The sequence below is a fragment of the Lupinus angustifolius genome, chromosome LG16 (assembly GCF_001865875.1).
Source record: "Lupinus angustifolius cultivar Tanjil chromosome LG16, LupAngTanjil_v1.0, whole genome shotgun sequence".
In the NCBI taxonomy this organism is placed as follows: Eukaryota; Viridiplantae; Streptophyta; class Magnoliopsida; order Fabales; family Fabaceae; genus Lupinus; species Lupinus angustifolius.
The window spans coordinates 18,227,174-18,243,453 of record NC_032024.1 but is presented as its reverse complement, the minus strand read 5'-3'; the positions used below and the strand labels follow the sequence as shown (position 1 = coordinate 18,243,453).

Genomic DNA, 16,280 nt, shown 5'->3' with positions numbered 1-16,280 from the left:
TCTCTCTCTTAAAATGCTTCTACATCGTAGTTGAGCGTCTCAGAGGTATCAAAAAACATTTTAAGAGTATCAAAGATTACCATGAAAGTATCCAATTTATAATTTATTTATTTATTTATTTTAGAAAATAATAACTCGATACTCCATGGATACATATCCGTAAAGCATTGGAGGATATCATAATCAGATACGTGAACGATATTAAAATATCCGCATTTCATACGCCGATCCTAAGCTCGGATAAAATATGATGGTTATATTAGCCAGTTGACAACTAACTTAAAACTCCGTCCAATATCTACGAATCTAACATTGACTAAACTGCAAATTATCATTTTAGTCCCCTAACCTGTAAACATGATTTATCTATGTCTCTAACTTTAAAATATCAAACAAATCATTCCTTATTCCCATAACTAATTTAACTGAACAGAAGTTCAGACAAGTAACTAATATAACCGATGATTACAAATTCAAGGACTAAACAGTAATTTTATAAATAACTAGCGCGTTAAATTTCATATACTAAAACAAGAGTTAACTAGTAATGGAAAATGAAGCAGAAAAAAACGGTTACATAACAGAAATTTCACAAAATCGAAGTAAAAGCAGAAAATGAAGAGAAATTGATGAATATGAAAAGCGTAAGATGATGAAAAATGGAAAATGTAAGTACCTGAGTGAAATGAAGAGATCGGAGATAGTGAGAAGAATTGCGAAACGACACCGTTGTTGTTGTTGAAGAAGAATGAAGAAGAAGAAGAAGAAGAACTAGAAAGAAGAGAGGAAGGTGTTGAAGCTCTTTCGGGATATGAAAGAAAATGATAAATTATTAATTTATTACTTTAACATTATGTTCCAATTTTGTTGGTATAAATATCTGGATTTATGATTAAAGAACTAATCATTCTCCGATAGAGTTTAAAATTTAAAATTTGTTGGTATAAATATCTTGATTTAGCATATCATTTATTATTGATTTATATTGTTTTTGTTTGAGAGACGAGAAAAATTTTAATGGAGACATACACGTCAAGTCGTATTTAGATATAAGTGTATTATGTTTGTTTGATATTGTCATTTATGACTAAATTTTAATTCGAATTAAATTCTTAATATGTTGACAATGTTTTATTGATTGTCTCCAGATACATATGTCTCCACATAAGTCTTTCTCGAGACGAGAAAAACTTACATGGAGACACATAGGTCACGTCATATTTAGAGACTAGTGTATTTATGTTTTTTGATGCTATCATTTAGGACTAAGTTTTAATTCTAACTAGATTCTTAATGTGTTGACAATGTTTTATTGGTTGTCTCTACATATATATGTCTCCACACAAGTCTTTCTCTTAAGAGACAATTGTGATTAATACATCAATAGTGAATAATTTGCTGACAGTGTAAAAATCAGTTATACTATCAGTTTATACATATTAAATCTTTTCAGATATATAGTTATTCTTTCTCATAAGTATGACTATCAGGAATTGAATATTTCACTTTTAATCATCTTAGAATTTATCATAGTCTTATGCTATTAGACCAACACATTGTATTTAAATTGTATATATATATATATATAGTAACATGCCTCTATGCTCCTATTCATCTATAATGTTTTTAAATATTCTAATATTCAACCCATCATGTTTCAATGATATTAATATTTATGTGCATAATTTTTTTTCACTATCTTTATATTATTCACAATTCATCATTCATAAAACATGAGAGTTGTACACTTATGATTTGGAAAACTATACACTTATGATTTGAATACTCTTCTATAGTTGTATCTTATGATTATTGAAGCATGGGAACTAGAAAATATACAAATCCATTTTTGAGTGGTATATTTATGTAATATAAGTGTAAATTTTTTTATACATAATTAATATATTATTTATCATTTATTTGTATTACTTATAACTTATTATTAAATGTGAATGATAGATGATAAAGTAACATTGTGAATAAACTATGATATTATTAATATATATATATATATATTTATCATATGTAATAGTAAACCATAGGAATGTGAGGTGAAATGTGATATTAAATTTATATTAGATAATAAAGGGAAAACCCAAAATAATCATACCATTATGGTGTAATTTGTGGTTTCATATTTAACTTTCACCGTTTTCTAATTTCTACCAAAAAAACTATATATAACCTAATATCTCTCTCCACCCAATGTATGTTCTGTTATTTGGTTAATTATTTCTTATTTCTTACATTGTAACTATTTGTTTTTTTATCAGAACATGAATATTCTATTTAAAAAAACTGAACATTACACGAATAGAATAAATTCAACTGCAAATTATAAATACTTAAACAAACTATTATATTTGACATTTATGACATACAAACTACATATTATAAATGATAGGAAAACGGGTCGGCAGACACGAAATATATATCGATACGCTAGTATAAGTAAAGGAAGAAGTAAGTAAGATGTATAGTTGGTTTGACTGCACAACTTTTAGACTATGACTCAAGTGAGTGTGACCTTCCATCACTAACATTTAAATCAAAATGTGGTAGGTTTAAAGCTTGATTAATAATTAACTCAACAACATCATAAATCATAATATTTTTGCTATTAGTTATGATTGCGATGGAAATCATGGAATAGTTGGTGCTTAGAGTTTGAGGTGTGTAAAATGAGTTTGGATTTTATAAATTAGATTTAGTGTGTTTTTAAATTTTGATTGGGTTATTTGTTTCTAGTTATCCCAATCTATCTAGGTATCCTAAATGTTTAAAGGGGAGAGATTCATTTACTTCAAGAGTAAGTTTTTTAAACTTATTTCCTATTCTAGTCATTAATTATAGGGAAATCCAATAGTTTGAATTAGTGAATAGATCTAAACCAATAGATATTCATAAAATTGATGACTACGATGAGGATCCCACCCTTATTTATAATATATAGCCTTCTTATAATTAAGTATGTCAATTAAAACATTTTGTTATAGATATGTAACCTTTTACTTAACATTTATTTGTACATCTTCATTTCAAGAACATGTTATTAAGGTTAAAAAAGATCTACCAGCGAGACCTTAATTTAGTAGTGTAAAGTCTCATTAGATCTCTAGACAAACTAAAATAACAAAGGTCAAATGTTCAATTCCTGATAGCGATAGTCACATATACCGAAAGAGATTAATTCTTCACCAATAAGATAAAAGCATACTCTTGGTTATACAAAAAAAACTCAAAAATATCTAGATTAAGGTTCAACTAGTTTAATTAGTTATGTATAAGAACGATATCACATTATGCATTGGGAATAAAGTATCTTCTGGTATAAGAAGATAAGTTATCTCATCTTGCTAGTAAAATCATGACATGTGTCAAATGTTTCATCATTTTTAATAAAAATATTTCTAAAACTAAACAAAATAGTACAAATGTCATACTTTTACTAGCTGGAAGAAATAAATTATCTACTTGTATGAGGAGATACATTATTCTCTTATACATTATATTTTGATACTACCAAGAGTATTCCCTCATCTTTCAGAATACATAATCACTCTGCCCAACAAATTGCTCTCAATAATCGAATCATTGACATTTTAGTCATTCTTGGTCACTTTATGCACTATATATATAATAAAATTGTCTAAATGCTTTCTGTTGTATATGCCAAAGAAACTGAAGTCCAAAATAAAAAGTACTAGATCCAAAAAGCATCCCACATAAACAAGGACCGTTTGTTGTAAGAGGTGAATGGAGGCATAATCATATCTTATTTATTTGCTCAAAATAATTGTATAGTAAAATATGAAGTAGTTAAGACTAACGAATCTAATATTAAACTTAACTTTATAATATGGTAACATCACTTTTATGCAATGTTATGAAACTCGAATCAGACATCCCACCGGAAGAGGCCCCCATATTAGGTTTAACTGGTTTAAACAGTTAAATCATCTAGTCGGACCGGATAATTTCATATATAATTTATTATTTTTATCTATAAATATATATTTATATATAAATACAAAATTTTATATAATTATATTAAAATAACATATTTCATCGAAGTAAAACAAAATAATAGAGTAGAAGTAAAACAAAATAATAGAGTAGTGTTCTATTTTTTTTTAATTTTAAGTGAACCGCATGGTTGGACCGGAATTTCTTTGGTTCAAAGCGGTCCAACCTCTTACTCGGTTAAGACTACAAACCATAACCGTTTTCAATTTCAGTCGGTGGTTAAACCGGCCTGACTGTCCGGTTATCACAACAGTACAACACTGCTTTTATGTGTCCCACAAAAACATAGGAATTGTATGGTTGCATATGAAAATTTACAACAAGAGTTATAATGTTACTGCCAGAATAAAAGAGGCCAACATGCCCAAGGTACTGAAATTCAACACATTGAAATCTCCTCATACAAAAAGCACTTAAAATCATTCAGCTTAAATTGTCAGAAGAAATGGACTAGTGTTAAATTTCCCTTTCTGGCATTCTCTATGTTCTATAAATCACTTTTTCTTTGCAGAAAAACATTGTTATATGGGTGGTGGCTGAGCTTACTACTTACTAGTTTAATGTCTTCTGATATGCAACCTGCAACAGCATACAAGGAAAAATGATAGTTATATGAACATAAAACTGCAGAGTTAAGTGAGAGCAAGAAAATATATGGGGCGGATAAGCGGATTAGGAGCGACAAAATATCCAGTTATATCCGAGCCATAATCGAGCTTCCTTCCATTTTATATATTCACAAATCCATTATTTAAGAACATTACTGAAACAACAACACTTGCGGAAATAAGATTGCATATATTTATTCTCCTTAGACAGATACCAAAGTGCGAGTTTCATGCCTTAGGCTACGTTTTATTATTAATTAATAATGTCTTACCGGTATTTATGTAATTATACTTCACCTGATTATTTAATTTGAACATATTAAAAGGTTAAGATGCAAGACTTTTCAAATTGATTGCTTACAGATGTTGAAGTCTTTAGCAGCTCTCTTATGGCCATTGTTGCATAACATGAAGCAGGAAGAGTCAAACTTAATTTCAAAGCGATTTGGGAATCTTGAGAGCTGGAGTTGCAAACAGATCCATCCTGCGGTACTGTTCCTTCATCATCTGCAATCTCTGTACCATCAGGTTCAACCTTTGCACCATCATCAGAGCTCTCTAACTGTTTCATGCTATCAGAGGCGTCTTCGCTTTTCCCGTTTGGTGCATCCACTGACTTACCAATTTTGTCTAAATCTGTTTCTGCCAATGGCTTATTACAATCGGTATATGTAAGTAATTCCCTGCAATTGCAGACAATTAAGGACATTATTCAATGTGGGAACTAGATTAAAAAAAAGTTGGGTAAACATTGATTGTCGATGCAATCGAGTGGAGGGTTTAGTTGGGTACATACCATTCAAAGTTAATTGGTTTCTGAAAAACCTTCCTGTAACCTCCAGTCATACTAGTTATTGAGAATTCCCTAACAAGTAGCGATAAACCGGAGTATGAAAATAAGAGAACTGGAAAAAATAGAATAAGATAAACAATGAATAAACAATTGGACCCATTGAGATTTGAGCTGAGAATGTAATTACATACTTCAAATTATGCACACTTTCTGTTAAACTAATTCCATCCTGGGCAATACAAACAAAAAAGTCGACTAATTAGAGAAAGAATAACTATTCGTGGAACAGTGAATGAATGTTAAACGATTGCAAAACAAGGCAGAGTGCGAAAAGTCTTGGCGAGCAACCCAAATAGAAATACAAAGTATTAGCTGACATTGGTAATATAAAGAGGAAGAAGAGAAAGATAAGTAACACGTACTTTATTTGCCAAATCATGATAAACTTTGGCAACGTCATTTGTTGGATAAATTACTCGTGAACTGCAAGATCATCAATACAGAAATGCCAGGGTATCAACCCATCAAGAGAGAGAAAACGAATACTGGTTAAGAGGATCTGAATTGTATAAGCAGCATTAATCAGACAAAGCGTACCCGGGCAGAGGAAGGATGACATCATCAATTGTATAACATCCTGAATTAAGAACTTCAGAGGTCACAACCTGTCATACAAAGAAAACTATTAGTAATTCGAATAAGGTAACATAATGTATTATTCTTGGAAGACAGACGCTGTAATCACAACAAGAAGACATAGTGTTAGAGCTACAACTTCGGCTTAGTATTAGAAGACCACAGTGATGGGCCGAAATAAAAAGACTACCTTGACATTGCTATTTTTTTCATCATGAATATCTCCAGAGACTTCATCTTCATTATTATTATTATCATTATCATACGTTGCACTGCAGTCATCAACACATTCAGGTTCAACAAGCTCCATAACTTTTCCATTAGGAATTTCTTTAGAATACACCAAGTCTCCTAATACAACTTGTTCAGTTCCTGTCACCAGAGAATCACATTCAACTTAATGACAATAACGCATGCTAAGGATTGTATGGACTATCAAGAAATACACTAGTAGAAATTAAGAGACAGATAAAGCAGGGTATATTAAAAAATCATTACAGATCACAACTTACCATATTTTTGCACCCTCATACTTGCTGCATGGTTCCACAAATAGCTTTGGTAACTATGTACATACCTAAAACATAAGCAGTGATGTGAGTATAAAATGAAAATTGTCCGTGTTATCTTTCAAAGCATGATGCGTGTTTGGTAGAGCTAGAGAAATTAGGTTATGATTATATTTATCTATGACTATAATCTGGAGAGAAAAAAACCAATCCATACTGTTTGAAGCTTCGTAAAAATGCTTTTCTTTTAAATAAAAGCTTTGATGTTTGTTGCGATGTAGATTGAGGCCGATGTGATGTGAAGATTTTGCGATTAAAAAAATGCCTTTGAATTTGATGCAGCCTGATGCAATTGCATTGCAGCGTAATGCGGCTGCATCATGCAATTGCATCAGGCCGTGTACCCCAGCACAAAATTCACATTGGCAATCATGCTTATAAAGATATCATCCTCAAATATAACAAAACTATCAGCCTTGTTATGGCATTTCTATTGTAAATAAGGAAATTGATGATGACATAGCATAACATGCATGTAATCTGGTAATAACCTTTGTGCATGTTTTGCTTTGATTATCTTATGCTAAAAAAATGCTTTTCAGCTAAGATTCTTCTCTTGAACATTTTGATTATAAGCTTTTTTGGAAGCAAAATAAGCTAGTTTATAAAGACACAAAGGCACACTCTGAACAAAGATGCATCCCAGATTCGTATAAAATTATGTGAAATTCAAACTCAGGTGTTTCTTTAAATTGAAAAGAGATAAAATAATAAATACAAAATATATAAAAAGAAGTTAAATAATGTGAAAGAAACCATTTTGGATTCTCAAAGCAAGAAGCATTTGAAATATAAAGTTCATCCTAAAGCATGAAGCAATTGAAATACCAGCAACAATGTAATGCCACTTTAGCCAAATAATTCCTACCTATAACATATTGACATGTTCAGATAGTTATAACTCACATCATTCTCAAAGTCCGTGGAATAGATTTCAACGCCTGCTGATAGTTTCCAGGAGACTTTTTCAAACTTTGAAGCTGCATTAGATTGGTTGACAAAAAATGGTTATAAGTTATAACTTGTAGCAACACAGATAAGTCATAAGTATGGCAAGTAAACAAAAAAATATTTCACTCTTGCATAGAGTTTAAGGAAGCACAACACGGCACTATAGTCCTACCGAGAGAAATTCATAAAAAAAATTGTATTTGAAGCTTACCACAGCCCTTTCTGCAACCAAAAATCGAGGCAACTGCTTAAGTGTCCCTTCAACATCATCACTACCTTTATAGTACTTGCGTGCCTTGGCTATTGCAGGTCTTTGTATTTAAATTAAAGTTATGAAAAACAGCAGGAATCAATAGATATGTTAATGTTAACTATCATCAGTATACAATATATTTTTTATCAAAGAAGATTAGTGCACAATAAATCAATTAAGATAAGTGCACAATAAATCAATTAAGATAAGTCATTCATTATATATTATAGAAACAATGAAAAGGATATCTCCATCTCTTGGATCAAGGATTAAGTCTACAGCAACTTCCCATTCCCCTCGGAGTAAAGCAGCTCCAATAAGGTGAGTTGGCACAGAGCCACTTCCAAAACGCTGAGGACATTAAATACAATAACGTTGATTAATTAAGCAAAAATGAAAAATAAAATATATCCTAAATAGACAGTCAAAAACGCCATGTTATTACGTTGTGAAACTATTCAGTTTTTACAAGAACATGGAAGAGACAATATATAATAGAAGAGTTTACATCACTGGATTTTGGACATAAAAGAATTTATTAGAAAAAACTTCTCATTAAGAAATGGGGCAGATGTAGTTGGCATTCATTTAGGTATTTTCCAAAAGCTAACCCCAGACCACACTGAAATCATTACCGACATGAAATTTAGACTTGAGTTCCACAAAGTAGAGATGATTTTTAACACAATGCTATATATTTAAGCCATCCATCAATGTACAGCATAACATAAGTTTATACCCTATAATTATACTCTCATTACAATCACAAATACACAGGGCCAACACATGTTGGAGAAAATGAAACTCCAAGACATTGTATGTTTCAAACAGTGTTTTAAATTGCAGTTGCATTCGTGGTTGCGGTCATTGTGGTTGTTGCGATGCAGATTGAGGCGTTGTGATGGGAATTTCTTGTGATTAATTTTTTTTGGATTTGATGCAGTTGCATTGCAATGCGGCTGCATCATTGTGATTTAGTGCCACACCACAATTGTAGTGTGATGCGGTTGTAACGATGTCAGGACACACAACCGTGGAGCTCTAACCACTAAGGGAGTCACATTGCTACAGGGCAATGTGAAGAGTGAAGAGCCAACAACAAGTGAGACTTATATACACTTTTACTCACCCATCCTATCCAACGTGAGACTTCCAGTCACACTTTAATACACCCAAAATATCTAGGAAACAAAATTTTTTGCTGGGCCTTACAAAAATAACAATACAATAACAAACAACAGGAAATGATTAATGATGTTAGGTGCGAGTAGTATACAGGGCAGACCCATGCATCACAGATTATGCCTTCCCAGTTGTTCAGGAAGATTCATTAAATATTTAACATAAAGGAAACAATATGTCATAATTGGTGAAATCAACACAGGCTCTGGGAGAGGGTGACTTAGAAAGTACCTGTAAGCCAAAGTAGTTAATGAAGCCACGCTTTCCTAAGGCATCAGCAGATGCTTTTATGGTATCTTCAGTATCTGAAACAATACCTCTGAGAAAATATGTCAGTGCTCTGGGTACAAATATAAAGCTGCAGTTATATCAACAATTATAAATAATCTTAACTGCAAGATATAATAGTTTAACAGAACAAAAGTGGATTTCATGCAAAGATAACACCCTCACCGCAATGTGATTGTAAACCGGTTTCCCCAAAGCTGGCCAAGAAGAAGTCCTTCATTAACGTAACTAGACAAAGTGCATTTATAGTTTGATCATTCCTCAAAGAAATCATAGTTAGGAACAATGTGCACTGAAAATTCAATCACCTTACCAGAAATCACCTACTTTAATACCAATTAGCCTCTTGTTAAGGGAAGCTAGCTTACTTGCTTGCTTCTTATAAACAGTAACCTAGAAACAAAAAAAGATTTAAACCAAATGAGATCTCCAACTCTAAAATCTAAATGGACAGAAATATAAGATAAAAAGGCAAATGAATGCAAATGAAGAACATAAAAAATGTAGAAATTCAGTACTCTTTGGGTAGTAACAGCACGTTTGTCCTTTGTACCCGCAAATCCAAACGATCTAGGCTGTCAGTTAAGTAAATATCAATCAGTTAAAAGGGAAAAGTGGAAAACAGTTAGCAAGCTTTTCTAGTAGTCAATAATAATCTGAGCAGATTGCATTTTTCTCGAGGGTGGATATGCAAGGAGGAGTAGGCAAGACATTATACAAACAGAACTGCTTTCCTCCTGGGTCATCACAATTAAATAAGTTAAAGGGTTCACTAAAGACATAGATAGGGAATAAAATGCAAGTACTCAACAAATGTAAAAACTAGGGTACTTGACCATAAAAGTGTGCATCTTACTGAGGGTATAACATTTTACATCATAAACATAAATACTAAGTTTGTGAACAGAAAAAATCGTGCAATTTAAAAAAAAAAACAATACCACTTTCCTTAGTTTCCAAATTGAAATGAAAAGATGGTACATAAAGAGGCATAACACATTTATACACAGTCATAACATATAAGCAGATGACCTATTAAGTTCAAACTTTGACAAATAGAACTCAATTATTACACATCTTAAATGCCCATTAATGACCCCAAAAAAAAGAATTATGATATTGTCAGCAAACAAAAAGTACTTTTCTGCTAATCAGAATCCCTAAAGAATATATCCAACAATGAAAGAGACATACCTGGACGCTAAGCATATTTCCAATCACCCCCAATGCCTCCTGTGTATCTTTGTTCTCCTTATATAGATTAAACCTAGAAATCACATCAATAGAAAGATTCAGCAGATAAAAAACAGAACATAAAAATAGAAAAGGGGGAAATGTCATGACAAAACATAAAATGTAAGCATTATCATGTTTACATACTAGCGGCTACTTCTTGTGCATAATACTACAATTAATTAACAAAATGGTCTTGTTGACAGCAATCAAGTTTTTGGACTCCAAGCCTCTCTGCTGAAGAACAGGGGAAAACATTTTTCTAACTCGGGGGGTGGCACTGAGATCAGAGCACCAGAACCCTCCAGGAATTTTTTTGGGAATTTGTTTTGTCTGAGAACTATACCCAATAGGCTTCCGTGTGTAGAAACAGTACAATGAACCAGCCTGTCTTTTAAGTTTTAAGTACTAATTACACAAGTTAACCCATCTTGTTTAGAGTTTAGACAATTCACAAAGATACGCATGTCACCAGTTAACTACCACTTAGGTCCTCCAAGTTAGTTCTTGAAAGTTTATTACCAAATAAGTCCTCAAAATTTTAAATGTTACATCCTTCTATGAATTTAATTGGCGACTTAATGTTCCTCAACATGCTGATGACTTGTTTGGTGACAAAATTCATTCAAGTACCTAAGCGGTGACACATGTATCTTTGGAGGACCTAAGTGATAGTTGGCTCATAAAATAGATCCTTTGCACCAATCATCTTCCTTGAAGGCCTCTATATATTGTCGATCCCCTTATAAATCACCAAACTCTATAAGCTAAACTAGTTAAAAGGAAAGGGAAATATGCATGAATTCACTGCATATCATATTATCATAACACTTCTTAGTCATATTCATAAAAATTAAATGAGATCAATCCACATGAAAAGCAGTCGCAACTTCACCTGAGGAACTTGCCAACATTTTCGGGCCAATCTTCCGATCCTCTGCTGTCAAATGGCTTACCACCTCTTTCTTTGCGTTTCTTGGAGTTTCTGCCTTTCTCAGATTTGGACCTTACACGGATGCATTTTGATGAAGCATCTGGTCCATCGACTACGTCTGTGACAAGGAACTTCAAGTTTTCCTTAAAGAAATTATGGATAGCCTGACAGATTTGGAAAAGGATAAATTGATGGTTTTGAATTGGCAGAAAAGCTACAAAGTGGAACCATCATGCTTGCCATGATACTAGAATGAACCCAGTATCTTTCTCATTGCAACTAATTCTAAAAGTAAATTACAATGGCTGAATACTGACTGAACTGATAAAAAGGCCAAACACTTCAACAAATTACGTTCATAACAAGAGGATGTAGTTTAATACTCGGTATCTTAATCTAAAAACAATACAATCTCTGGTTGCAAAGATTAATCCATTGCAATGAGACACCCCACATTGACTCAATATCAAAGCACTCACTGATACGGGTTCTTTTGATATTCTCTCAAATCTAACAAATAACAAGGATCAGAATTTTCTCATGTTTTTTAGTAGCATGAGATGGTTATCTTACAGAGATGAAAATAATTTCTTCTCTGTATAACCATTCAAGGTAAGTTCATGCATGATACAATTTTTGCCTATCTCTGTTCAACATAACATTATGCTACATGAGAGGATCCTTTCCCACCCAAGAAAGCCAAAAACTCAAACTAACCGTGCGATGTGATTTATCATAATCGGGAGAAAGAACAATAGGAGGAACACTGTCGTCACCACCAGAATTAATTTGATTAATTAATTCTTCCAAACGGGCAGCATCAGAATCCCCAGCAAGAGACTTAAACGATTCAATTTGAGAGGAATAATCTATAATTGTCGAGTCAGATGCCTTTGTTCCATTTTCCTGGACACTCTGAAAAGGACATAAAAACTCAAATACTAATAATAAAGTAACAAACCAATTATTAACGATCCCAAATCATTAGATTATATCATACCTTTGGTTCCTCTGCCGGAGGGTCAAGTGATGTCAAATGAACAACTTGTTCATCTCTATCTACTTCATTGACAATAAAATCAGAATACCTGAATCAAATTCCAACAAAAACACATCTTCACTTATATTAAACTTCATACATGATCGGTTTATCTTTGTATACATATTCATTCATATCCAAGTAGTAAATTTAGAAAAAGACTACAATACAAAATGACTTATTTGATACAAAAGCAACAACAACAACCAATACTTTTCCTACTAGTAGCTTACATTGACCGAACAAAGTCATAATATCCTACCATAAGTCATGTCTATCGACAAACAATTTACCTTCCATTTGATCTATTTTCTTCACCGGAGCTTCTATAATTCTTCTCGGAGAATACCAGAACTACCTAAGTCGAGATTCTACCATCTCTATAATAAGTGCACCTTCAATTTCATTTTTAATGCAATCAACCAGACATTCAAAATCATACAACATTATCATCTATACTACATTGAACTTATTCTCTCGTTGACAATTCACCGCCGAATATTTAGTCTCATACAACATTGCAAGTGAAGTTGCGTTCTATTGCTATTCAATTTGAATGAAAAAGAATGGTATGAGAATGGAAGAGAAACCTTTGCTTGAGAATTCCACGGAAACCAGGAAGGTTAGAAATGTAGCAGGAAATGCCTACGTCAGGTTCTTCGATGCTTTTCATCGCCATAACCGTCGCAGTGGTGGTGGTGGTTACGGTTTCTGATACTAACTTTGTAGGGTTTTAGAGTCAAAGAAATGAAGAAGAAATGAAGAAGAAAATGAACTCATCTGATTGGGCCTCAGGGCCCATGAATTTAAGATAGACAAATTGAAAGTTTTATACACTATCATTTAATCAAGAGTAAATTACATTTATACCCTCTGAGTTTTAGTGAAATTATACAAACTACCTCTCACTTCTTTATACCTACACAAATCTTTCCTAATTTTTTGTACTTTGACCACTCATGTATAAGAAATAAGAAATAAGAAATAAGTGTAATTTTTTTTAAACAAAAAATGTTATAAATGCAATTAAATTAAACAAAACATGATATATTATGAAGATAAGTCCAAATAATATATTAGTCAATATTTCTTTATTATTTTTGGTTCGTTACATTATATTATCACAGCGATTTAAATAATATTTCTTTGGAATTGTTGATGCATTTTGTAACAAAAAATAATAAAGATGCATTGATTTGTATATTATTTAGACTTGTCTACATAATATATCATATTTTGTTTAACTTAATTGTATTTATCACATTTTTTGTTCAAAAGATTACACTTATTTTCTTATGCAGGGGTGGTTGGTATAATGAAAGTATAAAAACTATGGATGTTTGTGTAGGTATAGAAAAGTGAGGGGTAGTTTGTGTAATTTCATTAAAACTCATGGGGTGTCAGTGTAATTTACTCTTTAATTAACCGTCCAACATTTATATTTAAATCATTGGATGAATGTTATCGTAAATAAATTTCTAGATTAACCATACATATGTTTTACAATCGATTAATAAATATATCTTTTGTTTACCTATGTATTTTAGATATGAGTATAATATCTATCAAATATTAGTGTAAAAAAATAGATACAGTCGAAACATCATTTACTATATGAGGCGAAAGATAGAAGGGGCAGGTGAGGACAATTGCCCCCTGAAATTTACAAAAATATATATTATTAAAATGTGTATTTGAACCTACATTCGACGTAGTTTTAGTGTTTAATTAAAACCTGATTTCTAATGTTGTTAGTACACAATATGATGTAAACGAGCTTGGGGCACCCTTTAGTTCAAAGGTCACCCAAGACTTAGGAGCCCTAGAAGTAGGGCGAGGGTCAAATTCCTCAACCCCAATTACATGAATTTATTTGTAAAATTAAATAAAAATTAAAATAAACCTAACTACCCATGAGAATTAAATAGGCACACATTGTCATTTTTCACCGTTATTCTATTCAATATTCAATGCAATGACATAGTATAGAGCCAACATCTCACTATCCTATTTAATATTCATCACCATCTAAGCTATAGCACACAGTCTAGAGGAAAAGACTACAACAATAATTTACGGGTGTGTTTTTTTTGCTAATAGCTATATTCCTATTTCCTCACCTTATAATTAATATTTTAGTATCATTATTCTATATTGAGGCGTAATTATTGACATTGTGAATACATTGAGAATTTTTGTTATTACATACACAATGTTTTTTATAGACACATTTACATTATTTAATAGTTTGTTTTTCTAACGATTAATTATATGATTAGTTTCAAGTTAATTAACCTAAAATGCATAATGTCTAAGCAAAATGATCACATTATATTTGAGCATCATTATAGGGTAAACATATTTCTAATTACAATTAACAAGTAGTTGCAAGAGTTGAATCGCACGTTCAGTAACAACAATGAATATTTTAACTCTGAGCACTAATTTGGATCACAATAATGTTTATAAAATATTTAATATTGATAATATATGTATTAGTGTGCAAAAATTTATCTTTAAATTTCAATGAGCATGAAAATATTAACTTGGGATATCGACTTCACTATTTTATTATTGATGTTGTTAGTCATTCTGATTTGAAGAACCTTTCAACCATATCTGAATTAAGTGTATCTTTGACAAAAATGAAAAAGGTGAATGCATATTGATTATTTGATCGAGTTATTCGTCTTATTTTCACTCCTCCAACTTCTACAACTATTATAGAAAAAACATTTTCATCAATGAATATTTCAAAACTAGACCATATAGTATATAACAAGTCTTTAGACTAACATATTAGATTTTTTAAACATACTAGACACAATTTGTTTTTAAAAATTAAACCCATAAATAAGCCCAAACCTATACTTGTATATATATAGGTTTGATATGTTGAAGACAAAACTTCATTTAACTTATTTTTATTGTTAACTATGACACATTGTTAACCTTAATCCAACCTATTCCATATGTGTGTCATTTTATGTGTAATAATAAGTTGTGATTAAATGAAAAAAATATTTAAATTAAAATTTCAATTATTAAGTATTTTTGCCACAATTTATAACTCATGACACATAAAGTGTATGAGAGATAAGATCCTATTTGTAGGAGTATAAGTTGTTCCGATTTAAATCGTAAAACTGATGAAACCGAATCAAACCAAGTCGCAAAATGTGGTACGTTTCAGTTTCGCGGTCCAGTTTGATTATTTTTTTAAGGAACCATTTATGTTCGGTTCGGTTTATGGTTTTAGAAATTTAGGAATCGTTAGTACCGAACCACATATTAAATAAAATAGATACTATGAAATGATGTTTTATTGTTGATTAAATTCTTCAACCAAATTTTGGGAAGACTGTGAAATTAGACCAAACCAAACAATTTAAGAACAGTTCAGTTCGATTTTTATAGTTAAATATGCAGTTAATTAAACAGAATCAAACGATATACCATTTGTGTTCGGTTCGGTCACTAAAATGCACAAAAAAACCGAACAGAAATGAAATATTACTCCCTTACCCATTTGTGAGTATATGTTTTTGTCCTTTGGTTCTTGTTTAAAGTCTTTAAAGTTTAAACTCATTATATTATATTATGTTTCATTATTCACCCCCTTTAAAAAATGGAAAGAAAAAAAAAAGCATTTGAATCTGAGAGGTATATTTTTTTTGGTTTCCGACATATATCCTTACCTTGCATTAGAGATAATTATATTCGTGCTGTAAACAAATATCCACATGTACGTGGGGCTAACTCTCCAGC

The 16,280-nt window shown here is 31.5% G+C and overlaps 1 protein-coding gene across 1 annotated transcript; it reads right to left on the bottom strand.

Annotated features, from left to right (window-relative positions):
* LOC109329911 (multisubstrate pseudouridine synthase 7) lies at nucleotides 4,340-13,254 on the bottom strand. The gene is made up of 20 exons (XM_019563807.1): nucleotides 13,103-13,254; nucleotides 12,474-12,561; nucleotides 12,191-12,388; nucleotides 11,435-11,637; nucleotides 10,501-10,573; nucleotides 9,825-9,881; nucleotides 9,620-9,699; nucleotides 9,472-9,534; nucleotides 9,250-9,337; nucleotides 8,085-8,187; nucleotides 7,795-7,898; nucleotides 7,539-7,612; nucleotides 6,576-6,640; nucleotides 6,254-6,435; nucleotides 6,025-6,092; nucleotides 5,850-5,910; nucleotides 5,619-5,656; nucleotides 5,431-5,499; nucleotides 4,996-5,317; nucleotides 4,340-4,605 (listed from the first exon to the last, which is right to left on the bottom strand). Exons 1-20 carry the CDS (start codon nucleotides 13,189-13,191, stop codon nucleotides 4,579-4,581), a joined length of 2,052 nt encoding a protein of 683 aa, XP_019419352.1. The 5' UTR covers nucleotides 13,192-13,254; the 3' UTR covers nucleotides 4,340-4,578.